This window comes from Oryza glaberrima, chromosome 6 (genome assembly GCF_000147395.1).
Source record: "Oryza glaberrima chromosome 6, OglaRS2, whole genome shotgun sequence".
Taxonomy (NCBI): Eukaryota; Viridiplantae; Streptophyta; class Magnoliopsida; order Poales; family Poaceae; genus Oryza; species Oryza glaberrima.
The window spans coordinates 3,358,523-3,378,824 of record NC_068331.1 but is presented as its reverse complement, the minus strand read 5'-3'; the positions used below and the strand labels follow the sequence as shown (position 1 = coordinate 3,378,824).

General features: G+C 43.5%; 2 protein-coding genes and 1 non-coding gene across 3 annotated transcripts; 2 read left to right on the top strand and 1 right to left on the bottom strand.

The window, feature by feature from the left end:
* Positions 1 to 1,445: 1,445 nt before the first annotated feature.
* Positions 1,446 to 1,518, top strand: TRNAA-AGC (transfer RNA alanine (anticodon AGC)). Its single transcript has one exon. It is a non-coding gene; the product is annotated as a tRNA-Ala (tRNA).
* A 4,445-nt stretch (positions 1,519 to 5,963) lies between these two features.
* LOC127778116 (auxin-responsive protein IAA20) lies at positions 5,964 to 7,618 on the top strand. Its single transcript, XM_052304772.1, has 4 exons — positions 5,964 to 6,335; positions 6,446 to 6,636; positions 7,063 to 7,156; positions 7,261 to 7,618. The coding sequence occupies exons 1-4, from the start codon at positions 6,124 to 6,126 to the stop codon at positions 7,301 to 7,303; spliced, it is 540 nt and encodes a 179-aa protein (XP_052160732.1). The 5' UTR covers positions 5,964 to 6,123; the 3' UTR covers positions 7,304 to 7,618.
* Positions 7,619 to 13,345: 5,727 nt separating this feature from the next.
* LOC127775633 (ethylene-responsive transcription factor RAP2-9-like) lies at positions 13,346 to 14,417 on the bottom strand. The gene has a single exon (XM_052301910.1). The coding sequence runs from the start codon at positions 14,336 to 14,338 to the stop codon at positions 13,784 to 13,786; it is 555 nt and encodes a 184-aa protein (XP_052157870.1). The 5' UTR covers positions 14,339 to 14,417; the 3' UTR covers positions 13,346 to 13,783.
* Between the last annotated feature and the right edge of the window lie 5,885 nt (positions 14,418 to 20,302).

Sequence of the window (20,302 nt, the reverse complement as noted above, 5' to 3'; positions counted from 1 at the left end):
GTTTGTAAAATTATGATTTTTTAAAAAATATATCTATTATATATATAAATGGAAAAAAGAAGAAAAAAGGAAAAAAAAAAGGGGGAAGGAAGCGTACATTCCATGTACGTATGTATATCCTCCATCTGCCAATTCACGGGAGGAGAGGATAGGTGGGACCCATTGTATTTAGTTTGTTTTAAGATCAATTTTATCTAACGGTGTATAATATTGGACCCACCAATTTAAATGAAAATCAAGGGATAGATGTTTTGCTTTTTTCTTAGAATTTCTAGGATTTTCTCTATTTTATTAGAGCGCCACGTGGCGGCTTGAGAGCGTTTGTCGGGAGTTTCATGGACTTATAGATGGTCTAGCTATTTACTCTTATATGACATGTACAATTTAATCGCTATAGCTTCATTTAGTTTGTTATAACTGTTTGAAAAGATTAACATGTTAAATGTCCCATGTCGCTATTTAAAACATCATTGAAAGTCTCTAGTGTTTAGTAGGGTGGGTAACATCATGAAGAGACAAAGTGGCACACATTTAGGCCCCCTTTGATTCAAAGGAAATTCATAGAAATTTTAGAGAATTTTATTCCTACAGAAAATTTTCTTATATAGCCCTTTGATTCAAAGGAATAAATCCTATAAAATTCCTATGGAATGCCTAATACCATGCAAGTTTTGGAGGAATTCTAACATAAGGTTCTACCTCATGGAAACTTTCGTTTGAGTCTTTATCTCTCCTCTAATTTCTGTGTTTTTTCTACGGTCCAATCAAACAGTTATTCCTGTGTTTTTCCTGTGTTTTGCAATCATCTGTTTTATACTTATATTTATATCAAAATCCTGCGTTTTTCATATTTCTATGTTTTCTCAATCCTACGATTCAAATGGCCCGTAGGATGAGCAATATCCAGTTATTCATCTCGAATTGCATCTTCTACGGTTGCAGCACATGTGCAAGAGTGTAAAATCTTGAAATTCTCGTTGCCGTTTTTCTCGTCACGGCTCACATCACATCCACTCTACCGTTCTGCGGCATGTCTAGCAATTAAGTTATGTTGCAATGCAGATTGTAATCTCGGATTTGTTGGATCAACGACGCCATGTGTGGCATATTAAGGCAGAATCGTGCGTCCTTTTATGGGCAAGTAACTGCAGCGCCTTAGTTTTTGTTTGTCTCTTTGGAACGGAGGTGCAACGTCGGACAAACAAACAAGGTACGTTCAGAATCTCAGATGCAGCAACGAACACTGATGAGAGTCTGAGATACTGTCATCTTTCGGAATTTGACAGAGGAAGAGGGTGCAAGTGGGTCAAAGCGGAACGAGCTGGAGTGTTAAAATCCGTAGTTTTCAGCCCAGAAAGATCCAACCTTGCGTCCTGACGGTGACAGAAGTAGCCTTTAGTTAATATCACAATTTTAACGCAGAAAAAAATAAATTGAATCGACTCGGGGATGTAGCTCAGATGGTAGAGCGCTCGCTTAGCATGCGAGAGGTACGGGGATCGATACCCCGCATCTCCATTCGCTCTATTTTTCAGCCACATTTTTTCGTGGGCTTCGCCCAGAAATTTTCTACAGTACATTGGCTTCATCGTGTACAGCATCCAGAATACGGAAAAGGGGTAATTTGGTGCGCGCAACATCGCAACTGCCCGACCGTGTGTGATCCGCGCGATCACATGCGGTTCACAGATGCGCGCGTCCGCCGTTTTCTGCCGCGGCCGTCTCCTCCCCGAGCTCGCGTCGCGCACGATCACGCGCACGCACCACCCGCCGGCTGCCGCCGCGGCTCGCGCGGTGGATCGGCTCCCGTTTTCCGCTCGGGCCTCGGCAACCATCGTGCCGGAGTGTGGGCGCCGTGTCAGCTGTGAAATGCGTTCGTTGGCCTCGTGCTGATCTCCGCTGCCACATGACCCAGCCAGCAACTCACGTTTCCATGTGAAGCCGTACATGACGGCAGCTCCTGGTCCTCATCACGTCTGTTCGTTCCTGGAATCTGGTCATTGTTGCTGGCACCTACCCACAACATTCAGCTATCAGCTCAGCTGTAGGCACAAGAGAGTCAAACGAGTAGCACTAGCAGACCGGCCGTCTCGTCGGAAAGATTGTAGCCGCGGACGCGCGACGCCACATTTGAGCCTACAGGGGCGCACTCCGGCAGTGATCTTTGACGTAATCTAGTGTCAATTTCACCGACTAAGTTGGGAGGCCTACGCGACAGCAAACTAGCAGTTCCCGGCCGTAAGATCCGCACTGTCTGGGGGACATGCCGGTACTCTCACCTCCTTTGCCCCCATCTCTCATGTCTCTTCTTCGGTTCTTCCACAAGCCCATGCGTGCATGCGCCACCTTGATCCCTCACGAAGTCACAAATCATACTAGTATTTGATACGGGGAGTATGCAGTACTCCCTCCGTTCCTAAATATAATATTTGACAACGTTAACTTTTTAGCATGTGTTTAACCGTTCGTCTTATTTAAAAGCTTTTGTAAATATGTAAAACTATATGTATACATATAAATATATTTAACAATGAATCAAATGATATGAAAATAATTAATAATTACTTAATTTTTTTAATAAGACGAACGGTCAAACATATTTAAAAAAGTCAACAACGTTAAATATTTAGAAACGGAGGGAGTAACTGATTTGATAAAAAAAAAAGTTGGGACTATCTTAACAGTTGCCGTAGAAAACTTTCAAATATAATTACTCCCTCCATCCCACAATATAAGGGATTTTCAGTTTTTGCTGGCAACGTTTGACCACTCGTCTTATTCAAATTTTTTTTGCAAATATAGAAAACGAAAAGTTTTGCTTAAATTACTGTAGATAATAAAGTAAGTTACAAATAAAATAAAAAATAATTTCAAAAAATTTTGAATAAGACGGGTGGTCAAACGTTGCAAGCAAAAACTCAAAATCCCTTATATTATGGGACGAGGGGAGTATATAATATAGTTTCACCATAACTATAATATAACTTGTATATAAGTGAAAAAAATATATACAACGTTTTATAACTCATTGTAAAGCACAGGCCAACAATAACGTAGTTATAATTTTTTTTAACTAAAACGTAATTATACGTAACTAGTGTAGTAGTAGTATAAATCTTGGCGTGTCATTGTATCGTAGAAAATTCGAAAGCTATCAAAAAAAAAAGTTCGCTGCTCCTATGGAACCGGATTGGTTCATGAAGCAGCTTTACTAAAAAAACTAGTAAAATTCATTTTGATGCAGGGACAAATTAAGAGCATGGAGCCCTGGATCGAGCTGCTACACAACACGTGCACGCACGCGCGCGGCGCGCGGGACGAATCTCTCGTGCGCCGCAGCTCTATTCGATCAAGCTAGGCCAGCTACTTCCTCCGTTTCAAAATGTTTGACATCATTGACTTTTTAGCATATGTTTGACCGTTCGTCTTATTAAAAAAATTTATGAAATATGTAAAACTATATGTGTACAAGAAAACAATGAATCAAATGATATGAAAAGAATAAATAATTATTTAATTTTTTAATAAGACGAATGGTCAAACACGTACTAAAAAGTCAACGGTGTCAAACATTTTGAAACGGAGGGAGTATAAAACAATCGGGACGGAGCACGGCCGGCTCGACACTTGTCAAGCTCACGCACACGTTTCCCCCTGTTTTTTGCTGCAAAATTCGCCGTAAGCGATCCAATGCACCGCACGGTGCGCGGCGGCCCCGTGCTTTTTCAGCCCGCGAGAGGCCGCGTGGTGTTCAGTTCAGACTTCACCGATGAGGTTAATATCCAGAGATAATGTTAAATCAGCTTCGAATTGTCTATTGTTTTGGTCTGCCTGATGCTCTACAGATTAGTTAGGTTACATTGCATCTGATCATCTATGCAACAAGCTTATAATTATCATCTAGTCTAGCTGGTTAGGCTTGTGACGGAAGTTGTTATGGCTCAAGAAAGTGTCCATGCGAAATGCGCAATATTTGATGCTAAATTGACGGCGATGGATGGATCATGGATGAATGTCCTTGTTAGTTAAGGCACGTAATCTGGTGCTGAAATCACGACCGCCGTGTCTGATAAGTGTCGATCAGGAGCTAGCAAAACTTTTTTTTTATCTTTCTTTTGCGTCGTGTCTGTCACCTGCTAGGCCGGGCAAGTGCACAGAAACTGGCACCTAAAAGAGAAAAAAAAAGTTAGAGCTTCGCCGTGTTTAGTCCAAAATAATTCTTCAAACTTTTAAATTTTTCATCACATCAAAACTTTTTTACACACAAACTTTCAATTTTTCGTCACATTGTTCCAATTTCAATCAAACTTCTAATTTTAATATGAACTAAACACAGCCCTTATATACACAGTGAGAACACCGGAAATATTTCACCTTTGTAGTAGTAGTAGCTTTGCTGGTGGAAGTGTAACGCCCAAACTTTTTGACAAAAACGTTCCACCGGTCGCAAACGGCAAACGCCTCTCTAAAGAATCATAAACCGACACCAGCTTAGTTACGTGTCGAAATCGTGCCCAAACACACTTCCACAGATTATACCTCTGCAGATCAAGCGTACTATGCAACTATGCATATTTTAAGTTACATTCCAATCGTGGTTTCAAAGTATCTGCCACAATGTGTCCTTCTCGGAAGCTAACAGCGTAGTAGTACTCGATTGGAGTATGTAGATATACATTGTCACGATCCGATCAAATTTTTTAATCGATGTGATGACGTTTTGAGCAGACAGTGATTCGCACTCAAATCCAGTTTTTAAGATTAGAAAAATGGCAGTGTTTTCTGGCCCGGTGTGCTAGAACAGAGCCGGCATGGATGGAGAGCGCCGAGGCATGGGGAAGGATGGCGCCCATCCGGCATCCGGACCGATTGCTTGCAGCGTGGGCAAATGACCTGCAGCGCCCCGGCGAAACACGGCGAAACACCGAGCGGGGCGCGATGTCCTTGACCCGGTGGCATGATGCAGCTCAGATTCGCCTCGGCGACGGCTCACGAGAAAGAAAACGCCCAGTCGCCCACGCCCAGATGCAGCTGCCGGCGCTCATATTTCCCAATTCCCACCACCATAACCGATGGTCTGTACTGTCAACTCGATCACCCCTCAATCATAGTACGTTCGTCCGAAAATATAAAAACCTACATTCAAATGAGATATATTTTACTATAAATTTAGATATAGTAGTATATATTTTACGATGTGTTTTTTATATTTTGATACGAAAAGAGAAGTAGTAGTACCATCGTTTTGTCTGACAAGCTGAAGATTCTTAAAAACAATCAATAACTATTCAGTTAATTGGGATTAAAAAGAAGGAGGTTTCATAGCTTATGCTTTATATTAGTTCATTCTATGAATTTTTATATTTATAGATTTTTAGAATCTGGATCATTTAGTACAGCTGAAGATATTGAAAAAGATGGAGTAACTGCTCACTATACAAACTTCCTAAACATGGCCTACGTGACAGCGCAGCCGGGGAACACCATCATTTGATCAATCGTATGTAGTCGCCAGCTTTAGGACTCACCCGGGCCCGCGCGCGTGCATAAAGCCGATCAACTAAAACCGAAACGCTGATCAAACTAAACCCGAAACACTGAGCTCGCCCACACGACACGACACGCGAAAGCAACCGTCCGGTCTAGTTCTCAAAAAAAAACCGTCCGGTCCACTCGCCAGTCGCCACCACGAATTCCACCCCCCAAAATCTCTACGGATCTCACGCGTCGGCGTCGATGCGTACCGGACGAGAGCCGTGCGCCCATGCGCGCGCGCTCGCTCGCTCGCGTACGTGCGCTGCGCGGCCACTACGACGCGAAACGTAGGCGCGCGCGGGGGGCCGGGGAGCAACGGGCGCAAGGCAAAAGCGGGGCGCCCCCGTTGCCGCGGCGCGCGGCGGCAGGGGGGACATCCCGCCCGCGGCTGGGTCCCCCGCTACCCCGACACCATGTTCCTCCTCTGTCTCTCGCGCGCGCCCCACTACTACTACACCTCGTGCGTGTCAGCGCCCCACACCTGTATATATATATATATATATATCGTCTTGCATTGCTCTCGATCGTGGATTGCAGAAGATGATGCTGCAGTGATCCCGTCCACTAGCTGGTGAATTGGAGAGACGGATGGAGCTCGAGCTCGGCCTCAGGCTCGCGCTGCCGTCGCCGGCGACGTCGACGGCGGCTGGGAGTGAGCTTGACCTTCTCAACAGCGCGCCGGGGTCCTGCCGCAAGAGGGGCTTCGAGGAGGCGCTCGGTGGGTTCAAAACCGACGACGACGACGACGACGGCAATGGCCGCGGCGGTGACGGCGATTCCGACGGCGAAATGGGCAACAAGTGAGTGATCGCATGCACGCACTCGCACCTCTCGTCCATTTTTCGTCGTTGTTCGTGTCACTGGGTTGTGGCATTTGTGTACGTACGCAGCTGAGGTGAGTTGCATGTAGGAGGAGGAAGCTGGTGGGGTGGCCACCGGTGAAGTGCTTGCACCGGCGGCGCGACGGTGGCTGCGGTGGCGGATATGTGAAGGTGAAGATGGAGGGGTTGGCCATCGGGAGGAAGCTGGACTTGTCCATCCTCGGCTCATACGCTGAGCTGCTCGACACGCTCCACCTTATGTTCCCCTCCACTAACCAAGGTAGTACTAGTATTATACTAGTAGTACTAGGGAATATATCTTCTGCAATATTGCTCTCAAGTGGTCGATTGATGAAATTTATAACTACTAACTACTAATAATTCACATGTATTAGTGACCTACACCAGAAAATATTTAATACTCCATCCGTCTTAAAATATAAGTATTTTTTATGGTCGCCACTAGCCATTTTTGACTTGTAGCGGAGACTCATCGGATGGTACCGGTAGTTACATGCATGTCCCTATCACTTTGCACAAACACCCTGCCAAACAAAAAAGAAAAAGAAAACTACACACTATTTGAAACCGCTTAAAAAAAACACAAAATTCCCTGGAGCCCATTTGGCGCATACTCTGAACATTTCAAAATTCAAGTTGAAGCGAACTTAAAATGTTAAAAGGTTGCAATTTGATGGTGGTGCAGAGGATGGGCACGATCGTCGTCGACGTCACCCATACGCTGTCACCTACGAGGATGGGGAAGGAGACTGGATGCTGGTCGGAGACGTGCCATGGGAGTAAGTTCATTTCTTCCCGGCATTGTGTCGTCATCACAAAATTATTTAACAATTTCATCAAACTTGACTACGAGCCTAACGACGAGTCTGAATTTCATTTGCAGGGCCTTTGCCAAGTCGGTGAAACGGCTCAAGATACTGGTGTAACTGACTGCAAATTAAGCTACCAGTACTAGTCTTTACTACTTCGAATAAAATTGTACGTGAACGGGATCATTTTGTTCACGTTTCTCTCATCATAAATGTGTAGTATTTCAGCAATTTCATAAGCATGACGAATGAAGGCTCGTAGCTGTTGTCATCAATCACCTTGCATTTCGTGTCAAACTACATCTGAGGCCAGCGCACAGTATAGTGTAGTACACCACTACAAGGCGCATGCATCTGTATAATACTCCGCCACATATGCACTGGATGGTACTGAATACTGAGCTTAGTGAGCATATCCTGTACGGGAGTTCAGATATGGGTGTTGTTGGCTTGTGTTTAGTTAACACTAAAATTTGAAAGTTTGGTTAAAATTGATACGATGTGGTAGAAAAGTTGTGTGTACGAAATATTTGATGTGATGGAAAGTTGGAAGTTTAAAAAAAAATTTAGAACTAAACAGAGCCTAAGTGAATCTTATCACATTTTTTTAATCATTAACGTGTGGTATCCAATATATTGAAATAAAATCTTATCATAACTGTGACTCAAAATCAAACTACCACCAAAAGTTGATTAAACTTATCTAATCTTATACTACAGGTAAATTGTGGCAAAGTGTTTGAGAACAACTAAACACATGTCACTTTTTGGCAAGTCCTACTCTTTACATCTCATAAAAACCAACATAATACTGGATATAACACATCATAATACTATAAATCTGGATATATGTATAGAATATATCACATTAGACCTTAGGCCCTGTTTAGATTCCAACTTTTTTCTTCAAACTTTTAATTTTTCCATCACATCGAACTTTCATACACACATAAACTTCTAACTTTTCCGTCACATCGTTTTAATTTCTTCGAACTTTCAATTTTTAATGTGGAACTAAACACAGCCTTAGATTCTTTTTTTTTGAATGGATGAAGTACTTGTGAACTAGGACTGGCGTACTAGCTAGCGTCTAAATTGTAATGGCATGTATAATGTATTGGAGGGAAAAACGAGAGGATGTATCCCCATATCGGCATGTATTCTAGAGTACTCCCTCCGTCCCACAAAATATCAAATCGTAGAAGCCCGATGCATTTTTAGTCCAAGTGATGAAAGACTAAAATACCCCCACTAAGTACAACCATGATTAGCACTTTTGTTTTGAAAAAAATCTCTGTGAACAATAAATCGTTCCCAGCCCCTTCCTCGATACCCAGGCATCCCACCACCGGATGTTCGTCGTCGATGCATCACTGAATAATGGTGGCGCTTGCATTTGACGACGACGCCAAATACCAAACGCATCAACACCAGAAACCAGCAAGCCTCCACCTTTGCCGTCGCTGCAGCGTGCATGAAGCCATGAACTAGCAAGTACCAAGAACATAGAAGAACCAAGAACAAGAACTAGCAAGTACCAAGAACATAGAAGAATCAAGAATCGAGAAGAACCAACAACAGAGAAAAAGAGATACTACAAGAACTAGCAAGAACCCCGACGAGGTCGTGTTCGCTCGTCGCTGCCGATGACACGTTCGCTGGTCGTCGCTGCCGACGAGGCCGCGTCCGCCGGTCGCCACCACCGACAAGGCCGCGTCCGCTCGTTGCCGCCGCCGACGAGGCCGTCCGCCTGTTACCGCCGCCGCCGCCGATGCCGCGTCTGCTGGTCGCCGCCGCTGACAAGGCCGCGTCCACTCGTTGCCGCCGCCGACGAGGCCGTGTCCGCCTGTTACCGCCGCCGTCGCCGATGCCGCGTCCGCTGGTCGCCGCCGTCGACGAGGCTGCGTCCGCCGCCGATGCCATGTCTGCTTGCCGCCGCCACCGACAAGGCAGCGTTTGCTCGTCGCCGCCGCCAGCGCCGATGCCGTGTCCGCTTGCCGCCGCCACCCCCGCCGACGAGGCCGCGTCTGCCGCCGCCCCCGCCGACGAGGCCGCGTCCGCCGCCGCGTGATGGTGGAGCGGGAGAAGACGGAGGAGTAGAGGAGAGAGAGATGGGGACAACCACTGGGTGGGAGAGGATAAGGATTGAGCGGTGTGAACTGAACGCGAATAGAGAGAGGTCGTGGGCCCATCGATGTACTCGAGACGACGTTTCTCGTTTTGTGCGCAGGAGTCAGTTTTTTTTTTTTTGACAAACTCCCTCCTCTAGAATTCGACTTTTTTTTTTTTTACGGAGGGCCTATGTGAGTATGTACTTTATCCATTAAAAACTTAATCTAAGTGAGAATGTGAACTTTTATAGTACAATAAATTTGGACAAACCGTTATCTAAATTCATAATCCTAAAAGGATCACGTTCTTCTTAGAATGTTTTTTTTGATGAGGGAGTACTCCTATATGGTTCTACTATGGGTGTGTTTAGTTCATGCTAAAATTGAAAGTTTGATTAAAATTGAAACGATGTGACAAAAAAAATTAAAAGTTTGAAGACAAAGTTGGGAAAGTCTTAGGGGTTGTTTGGTTGATGCCTAAGCTTGCTATAACTAAGCTTAGGTAAGTTGTGGCATGTGGCAAAAGTATGGCCAAGAAATAGTTAGCCACAAGTGTGGCAATGTTAGCTCTAGTTATCTGAGTATGACATATAGGACCTAAGGTTAGAAAAGTGTGGCATGACACAACTGTGGCATTGAAACAAACATACGCCTAAAAACTGTGGCATGACTGAAGTGTGGCGTGGCAAAGTGAAGCAATCAACCAAACACTCCCTAATTTGTCAGTTTAGAGTCCGAGAGCAGCCACGCACATGTATGCGACGTCTAGATTGGACAGCTGAGGCCAATTCTGATCTCTCACGCCGCCGCTTCGGCGGCGCGCGATCTAGGCCGTCCGTTGCCATCTTGCCGATCGGGAGGTGAAGCCGAAGAGAGAAGCCAATCTCTCTATTGTTTCATCTGCTTTTGCAGCTGTTGTTTTAGAGCAGGTATAATAGCAGACGATAAGCCAGCTATAAACATATTTTGCGAAGATAAAAGAGGAGAGAGAAGAGCAGTGGCTACAGATTTGTAGCCAGCTGCAGCACGGACTTCAAGATACATGTGTATGATAGGTGGGCCAGATATTAATTGTGTGTATATATTTATAGGTACTAGTCTGTCCCAAAAAAAGCCAAACTCTGGCTATGAACCTGGACACGCATGTGTCCAGGTTCGTAGCTAAGATTGAACTTTTTTTTGGGACGGAGGAGGTAACTATTGTATAAATTGGCTATTAAGTTGACTATAGATGATTTGGAGCCTGCAGTTGGCTATACTATGGGTGTGTTTAGTTCCTGAAAAAGTTTGAAGTTTGAAGAAAGTTGGGAGTTTGGAAAGAAAGTTGAAAATTTATGTGTGTAGGAAAGATTCTGATGTGATATGATATGATGGTAAGTTGAAAATAAGGGAAACTAAACCCGGCCTATTATTGCTCTTACAACCTACTCCTACTGCCCTGCAGAAGGGCAGGCTCGCTTCCAATCAGAAAATGGAGTATTCAGCTTTCCAATCAGAAAATGTTCCAGTTCAACGTGTTTCAGAGAAGCATGGAGAAGAATGCCAGCAATTTTGCTGCCTTCTTATCAGAACTCAGAAATTCAGAACCAACTGTTCTCCTCTGGCCGCCACTCCTTTCCAAGGATTTATTAAGGAGTACATATGAAACAATTTCCATATGTTGTATATCTCTTTATAATATTTCAACAGAAATCAGTTTGTATATATCTTCTAAAATTCTCCGTCCAAAAAATACCTGAGAGGGTAGTTCATCAATACACAGGGCAATTTGAGACCCTATCTAGAACACATTAAAAAAAGAACTCCATTTCTACATGAAAGTGAGATTTACTTACCGAGATATTTGATATGATTTTTCGTTTGTTTTTCCGTCACAGGTTTAAGCATGTGTGCATGTGTGAATGTGTGATTATCAGAAATGGATAAACTAAACTAGTAATTTCCAAATCCAAATCCAGTAAAGGAGATTGACCCATTGCTCGCTAAGTGCTTGTGAGACCCACCACTAATCAGTCCCGGACTGGATCATGTCTCCAGTGAGTAATCTGTTACCGACAAGGTTACAATACCACATGATGACATGACCAAACTATCCAAGTAAACAAACACTGAAATGAAGAGAATAAATTATACCGTCCCAGTGCAAAACTGCAACAACTAGAATCCATGGATTTTCCAAGCAACATAAACATACACATGTGTTGTTTTCGAAATCTCGTCAGACTAGATTGTCCATTTCCTTCTGATAGCTCACAAAAATCAAGTTTATAACTCAAAATACAATTTTACACAGCCCTGAAACAGTCAAATTAATTAAAACAACTGCGCCGGCCGGCGAGTCACTTTCTGAACCGGGGAAGAGTTCCAGTGGCGGTGCTCACTCCACTTGGTTCCAAAACTGTTCACATATAATTTTTCAGTTTGTGATGTTTGGGATGATGTTGACCCAGATGGACTCTTCAGTTTCTGAAATCCTGTGTGTGTCTGTGTGAAGGTGTTGCTTGCACTGCTACTAATTAAGTCGTCGTGTTCTTTCAAAAGAGGATATGCATGAGTTGAGGTCGTTACTGTCCATACTTGATTAGGAGGTTTTCTTTCCTTCGCTTTGCTGTCGCTCAAATGAATGTCGTAGTCTGCAGGTCAGTAGTACAACTGCAGCGATGCTACACCTTTGGAAATAGAAGACATGGCCGGATTTTGAAGAAAAGTTGAAGAACCGAGACGGGCAAAGCTATTCTACAGTCAGTTGGACTCAAATCATTTGTATCCATGATTGAAACACACACATAGAAATCTTGCTTATTTGATACTACATGGAGTATTTATCTGTGTCGTGCTTAGAATGGTTAGAGATTAGTCACGTTCACAGGAGGGTTAATCATCTCCCGCACAAAGAAACAGAGCATGCGTTAGTGTATAATTAATTAATTATTAGTTTAAAAATATTTAAAATAGTTTATGATCCTTTCAAAGCATTTTTTCTATAGAACTTTTTTAAAATACACAGTGTGTAGCAGCTTTGTAAGCGTGCGCTCAAAAAACATGAAAAATAGAAGTTGAAAAAGATGAGGCAAAGAACACACCTTGAGTGTGAATTGTGATGTGCGTGCTTAGTTATGTCTCTTAAGAAAAAAAAAAGGTGGTGTTTAGATTTTAGATACTATCTTGTCTCAAAATATAATTATTTTCTAATTATTTAATAGATATTAAGTTTAAGAAAAAATAATTTAGTGTCCAATATTAATAAGAAATTGTTGGGGGTAAAAATAGAAAAAAAAATCAAATAGGAGATGATCGATAAGATGGACAGTATCCTAATAGAGCACAAAAGCTTATATTTCGATACGAATTTGTGCTTATATTTTGGATGAATGGAACATGGCGCATATACCCACCCATGCGTGTCACTTGTACAGTTTCGTGCACGAGCACGATCAAGGGCCAAAAAGAAAAAAAAAAACTGCAGCAAAGTCAGTGCAAGTGCGGTGCAGTCGACCGACGTGTGGTGGGTGGACCAGAGGCGCGAGGGGGTCTTCCGGTCTTCTCCTGAAAAAGCAACCACGAATCTTCCAGGGCGGCTCGTAATTAGCGGCGTAATCAATTACCGACACCAACATCATTAAGCACCAGATAAGCACCACCACCCCATCCGTCCATCCTGTTAATGGCCCACGCCACGACACCCCCCATCTCCACGCCCAAAAAAAGAAAAAAAAAACGCCGTCATCGCCAGCTTCGCGTGTTGCACTCGCACGCACGCAGCAAGTGTAGTACCCGACTTCATCCACTATCATCAACTCATCATCACTCCTGCTGCCGTCACGCTCACCGGAGGTGGAAGAAGCTGCACGCCTCCACACGGCAGCGTCGCCGCGGCCTCCATCGTCGTCGGTCTCATCCTCTCACCTTTCTCTTTTTTCACGGAGAAGACGCTAATTAATTTAACTTGCATGAAATTAGTATCAAGTGACCAAATTGGTCCAAACCATATGGCACGGAAGTGAGAACTTGAGATAATTGGAGAAGATGATGGTGATGATTCGAGAGATTCTTGAAGCTGTTTTTTTTTTTGTCTTGCTTGCTGGGTATCTTCTCTTTACAAACCAACGCTTAAGCGAAAAGGGTGAGGTACATAGCCGTCTTGCTTTTAGCTACATGCTCACGCAGACACGCACGCTCCTAGTACAGTCGCCGTCGCCGGAACAGACGACGAGCTGAGCTCTAGATTCCTACTTGCTAACCACCACTTCCCCGGCTTGACGGCGACGTCGCGGCTCCATTATTGGATATACTTGTGGGCTCCTCCGACCTCAATCGCATTTCGCCGAACACCTTGCATGCGCCCCGTCCACGACCGCCTCCTTGGCGCTATCCGCTTCGCTGACTAGCTATAGCTACTAGCTGCTACTCTCTCTCTGTGTCTTGGGGTGGCTAAGGACTACGAACTAGATGGATGGAAGAAGGGAGGCAAAATCAGCTCGGATTACTACTCGTCGTCGGAAGTGTCCGGGGTGGGCTCCCGGTTGAGGTCGGGGTTCTTGGTCCGGCGGCGCTGGGGCGGCGGGGGCTGCGGCGGCTGGAGCGGCACGGGCGCCGCGGCGCCGACGACGGAGTGCTGCGCGTCGACGCGGGCGCCGACCTCGGCGGCCTTCTTGCGGATGGCGGCGGCGGTGAGCTCCCTGTGGTCCTCGGCACCACCGCCGCTGCCGCCACCACCACCCGCGCCGTCGAGCTGGTCGGGGAAGTTGAGGCGCGCGGAGCGGCCGCGGAGGTAGAACACGGCGGTGTCGTAGGCCCGCGCGGCGGCGACGGCGGTGGAGTAGGAGCCGAGCCAGATCCGCGACCGCTTGTTCGGCTCGCGGATCTCCGCCACCCACTTCCCCCACTTCCGCATCCGCACCCCGCGATACTGCCTCCCTCCTCCCCCACCCCTCCCACCCACCGTAGCCCTCACCGCCGCCGCAGCAGCCTGCGGCGGCTGCGGCTGCGTCGGCGGCGGCGGAGGCGGGGGCAAGAAAACGGTGGCCTCCCTCCTATCCATCCTCGCGGAATTCCGCAGCGGCGCGAGGCGAGGCGAGGCGACACCTGCGTGTCTTGGCTTCGGCCTTTTCTCATGGAAATGAGTGGTGGGGTCTATAAATAGAGGGGATTAAGTGCGTGCGTGGCGCGGTGGGGAGACGGGGAGGAGAGCAAGGTGTGTTTGACGTAAAAATTGGAAGTTTGTGGTTGAAGTTGGAACGATTTAACAGAAAAGTTGAAAGTTTGTGTGTAGGAAAGTTTTGATGTGATTGAAAAGTTAGAAGTTTAAAGAAAAACTTTGCATCTAAACTCGGCCCAAGTTTAATAGGATAGCCAATTACCGGCTCTAAATTATCTATAATTAATTTAATAACCTATTTATACAATAGTTACCTATAAATATATATTACATAATTTATAATTGATCATACCAGTTATACATGTATAAATCTTGAAGTCCGTACTGCAGCTAGCTATAAGTCTATAACCCGCTGTTCTTCTTTTTTTTATTTTATTTTTTTCAAATGTGTTTATATCTTGCTAATAGTCTACTACTGTAACTGCGGTTAGCGATGAGTTGGTGAGAGGGGTTGAGTAGGCGCTGGATTTTTAGCGGGGCGGAGGGCGCGAAGTCGGTGCGGTTTTTGATGGCGACGGGAAGGGGAAAGAAGGGAAGGGATGGATGGAGAAGTAATCGCTGGGGTTGGGTTGGGTTCAAACGATGGTAGGGTTTTCTTGGTTAGGTCTTGGTGTGACAGACGGGAGTGAGTCAGTGAGGATGGATGATGATGGTCGGGGTGCTTGGCATCTTGGTTGTTGGTCGGCGCCCATTTTAATTGGAGAAATCATGTGGACGAGGTTGTATGGAAAATAATTCTCTGCGCTACTCTCTTTCTCTTAAAATATAATAATTTAAAATTAGACGAAATACTTTCTAGAACAATATATTTAAATAGAGAGTCTATTAAAAAAATAATAAAAAATATTGTACTAGAAAACAACTCATTCAATTCTAAATATTAAAGACGGAATAGTAATATCATTCGATTTTGAGTAATTGATATATGGGTTGGATAGTTTTGAGTATATGAGTCTTACATCCAACAAGTCTACTTCCCTCGTCTTATAAAAACCCAAGTTAGTATCGTATGAGACAATATTGTTCAACGAAGCTGAGTATGTTCATGTCCAGATTAATTATACTAGGTGACATCTCATGATTCCCATATAATACTAGGCTGATTTTTTTTAAACAGAGAGAGTACATGCCAGCCACTCAAAGTTAAAAGGTAGTAGTGCAGATGAGATTTATCCATTTGTGTGTTTGAAACATGAGATCAAATTTGTCAGTTGTCAGTATTCTAAACTCTATATGATAAAATGTCTTAAACTTTTCTACTCTCTCCATCTAAGAATATAGCGATCTATGATTAAACGGGACGAATCTAGACAACATATGAACTAAGAATCAAAACTTACTAGGATATACGTTATATCCAATTTTAAGTTGCTATGTACTAGAACAAAGGGAGTAGTTCTTTTGATTATATTGACATGGTAAATTGTTAAGAGAAAATGTAATGATTTCTTCTAGTCCTTTTTAATAATATATATAATAAATAGTCATTTTATTCCTATATATAGTTGTTGGAACTAAGAAAGTGAGAACTGAGAAGTTTCTAAAAGGCTAAACATTTCTAACACCAAGTTTAAATAAGAGTAAAATACACCAGCGGTTCTTAAACTTGTCGGGAGGTTTCACTTAGGTCCACGAACTTGTAAAGCGTACATCTAGATCTCTAAACTTGGTTTATTGTATCATCCCGGTCCAAAGCCGCATTTGACTGTGGTCTTGCCTACGTGGCACGCCACGTGGACAATGACATGAATTTTTTTTAATTTTTTTCTCCCTTCTTCCTTCTTTTGAGCCGTGGCAGTGGTGAAAAAAAGAAGGAAGAAGGGAGAAAAAAATAAAAAAAGTTCCATGTCATTGTCCACGTGGCGTGCCATGTAGGCAAGACCACAGCCAAACGCGGTTTTGGACCGGGATGATACAATAAACCAAGTTTACGGATCTCGATGTACACTTTGCAAGTTCGTGGATCTAAGTAAAACCTCTTTACAAGTTTAAGTACCGTTGGTGTGTTTTACTCTTTAAATCAAGACTTGTGCTCCTATTATGTTAGACGAGCGCTATTCTTTTCTAGTCCCACGTGTCATGCATTGATTATCTGTACGTTTAGTATGGTCACATAGATAAGACCATTGTTCCAAAGAGGATATGATACTCATCCGCTAATATAAGAAACGGATCAGCCATAATAGACGATAAGGACGTATGCTGGGGTACAAATATATTTAAGACGGATCTAATTAGATTTTGGCGTTCCTAATAAAAGAAGGGTTTTTGATCATACCGATAAACATATCACACAAGTGAGTTTTATGAGCTTTTGGAAGAAAACCTAACAACATTACACTGAGTCTTTGCAATGAAAAAACTTAAATAAATAGTTAAGGATTTCTAGTTTTCCATACAGGACTACTACCGCTACATCTGAACTCGCAACCAAGAAGCAAAAGAATAAGAACCACTTCCTTTTCGGCGGAAAAAATAACTGCATACTAAAGTCCGCAACCATTGGCAAGCATCAAATTTCATCTTTCAACTCACCATTCGGTTGCAGGCTTTCAGCTCCTTTATCCTGCCCAACGTAGTTTCGACTTTCGAATCACTTGTCCTACACCTCGCAGTCCTCTTGTCTTTTTAAAGGTCGGTACCGTTGCATAAAGGATAAAGGATAGTACCCCGTCTCTAAATATGGGACGGACGGAAGTATTAGTTTTTAATATGGTTAATTGGGAAATGATGTTCGATTGTATGCTCATAGTGTGTATTTCTTTTCTTACATGCGTGAACACATAGTCCTTATTTGAAAAATTAAATTCATAACATTTGTATTTAAAATCTGATGTAACTTAGTATTTCATCGGAATATTACAACGGACTGTTCATTTCACATCTTTAAAATATGTTATATCAAAAATGTACTTTCATCTATTGCATTGCTTAGAATCTTAGACCACTTGCTCTAAGTTATTTATTTTTAAGTATTTAATTTATTTTTTATAATTAAGTAGATAATCTACAATAATAGCTTGCTGAATAAATCTATTTCATACTTAATACACAAACACACCATATTAAAATAAACAAAACCAATATAAGATATAACATACTCCCTCCGTCCCATAATATAAGGGATTTTGAGTTTTTCTTACACTGTTTGACCACCCGTTTTATTCAAAAAAAATTAGAATTATTATTTATTTTTTTGACTTACTTTATTATTCAAAGTACTTTAAGCACAACTTTTCGTTTTTTATATTTGTATAATTTTTTTAATAAGACGAGTGATCAAACAATACAAGAAAAAAAAAACTCAAAATCCCTTATATTATGGAACGGAGGGAGTACTTTATTACTACAAATATAAATATGAAAAATATCACCTCCTGTATTATTTTTTTTTATTTTGTGACGGAACGCTAACCCAATATTAGCGTTCACAAACAAAGTCAAACCCTAAGCGCTAAACTACATTAGCAGACAAACCCGTGCGTCGCAGGCAGGACGCAAGTACGCCCCAACCCACCAACCCCAATACCTGGCTAACCTGCACCCGCCGCCACGACCCACGAGCTAATTAACCAACGTAGGCGGCGCCGCGCTAGCTCCCTCCCATGATCCCCATATTCCCATCCCCCAGCGAGATCGCGCGCCCGTCAAACCGCGCGAGCACCGCCGCGCCGCCCGTGTCGCGCGCCCCGGCCGACACGTGAGGCGGCGCGCCGCTTGGCACCACGGCGCGATGCGGATGGATGGAGGAGGACGCGAACGCGAGCGGTCGCCGACATGGGATGGGAGGGCCGCGCGGGTGGCAACGTGGCGGGCGTGGGAGGGCGACGTGGTCAGCCCAGCCAGGGCCCCCTGGATACTGGATACGGAGGCGCGCGCGCGGGCGCGGGGCCGGGGCGCCGTGTCGCGTTGCTGGACCGCGACGGCGTGGTTATCCATCCGCGCCTCTCGCCGAGTCGCGTTTCGGTTTGGTGCTCCTTGTCCTCGTCAACTTGGCCCCCACGCGAAACGGCTCGGTTTTGTCTGCGTGCGCGCTGCCGCGCTCGCGTGCGTGCGGGCGTGGTTGCGTTTGTTTATCGGTTTCTGGCTGAGCGGCTGCCGGTGGACGGCGCGCGCCGCCCACTGGGTCAATTGGTTTTACTTCTACGATCATGGGGGAAGAAGGAGCGCCTGTTTTTGTAGAGGTCTTGTGAACAAACTCTGTGACATGGTCAGGCGTTTTTGGTTGTTTATGGATGGTACAGGCGTGTTAGAGATGGACTGTACCATCCACGAAATCGAATTACAGTACAATTCTGTTTCGGTGCATACAGCGTTTAAAATCGATTTGCGAGACCTCACGTATAAAATTTAAAAATCAGCCATGCGCCTCTCTCAAGGGAAGAAATAGCAGCTACTTCCTCCGTTTCATTAAAAAGTTTAATTATATATATATATATATAATTTAAAAGTTTTATAATCTGAAACGGAGGTAGTACATACGATAAACTTTTTTTAATCGGCAATAATAGACTCTAGCCGAGAGGTCGATTTTCATTCTGACGAATAACAACCGACTCTCACAGTTCGTTTTTTTTTTTTTTGCAAGCATCGATTTAAAATCGTGCTGGAGTTGCTCCAAGTTGTTGTTGTACTACAAAGCAGAATAACCAGTTAGTGCGTGTATAGATAGATACTCCACCCGTCCCTAAATATACACTCAAGTGTCCAGATTTGTTTTACTAGGATGTATCACGTCCCACCAAAATCCCTAGATGTATCATATCCCACCAAAATCCCTTATATTTAGGGACGAAGGGAATAGGTTCGAGCACGTAACAAAATTGTCCAGATTACTCAGGCTAGTTTCGGAGGATGAGGCTCCGCCTGTCAGGGTGGACCCATGAGGGTGGGATCCACCTGTTAGGAACTCATATCCCTCTAACATAAAGTTAGAGGAGCTCCTTCCAGTTTCGGAGTTCATTCCGCTTTGCTTTTGTAGTGAGAACTGAGAAGTGAGAAGAGTAAATTTTCACCTCCAATTTTTTACTCTTAAGGCTGCATTCGTTTCTTCAACAAGGGTTGGATGAAATTTTGGATACTTGTGGCACGCTTTTCAAACTACTAAACGGTGTGTTTCGTGCGAAAAATTTCTATATGAAAGTTGCTCTAAAATATTAGATTAATCTATTTTTCAAGTTGGTAATAATTAAAAGTAAATTAATCACACGTTATTACCACATCGTTTTGTGTGAAATACTTAATCTTTATATTCATCTTCATCTTCAGGAGATTCAAACACCACATAAGTACTAAAATATTTATCACTCTTTCATACCTAATTCATCCCAATATATATATATTTTTCACCCATCCCACACATACCGGTAAAAAATAAAAAATACTAGAATATCTCTACTTTATCAAATCTCAATATAAATTTTGCTCACTTACTTCCAATATAAGTATTTCATAATTTCACATATTCCGACGCAATGATTACTCTAAAAATGGAAGGAGCTTGAAATGAAACTTATTACGGGACGGAGGTAGTACTACTTTTTCTATCAATTACCCTTTTAAAATTTCTCTTCATTCTATACCTAACCATCGTTTCATTGTCAACCATATATTATTTAATAAGGCAATATATTTTCTTTTCTTAAATCTTAAATTGTGCTAGACAACTTAAAATGATAAATATTGTGAGACGGAACCATGGAGGGAGCATATTACAAAAAAACCGGACCGGGGCGGTGGCATAGTGCAAAAAACCGGACCGGTGAGTGACCCGGAAGACCCTGGGTTCACCGGTCCGACGGTCTGACTGGTGGACCACCGGTTGAACCGCGTTTCAATAGAATATAT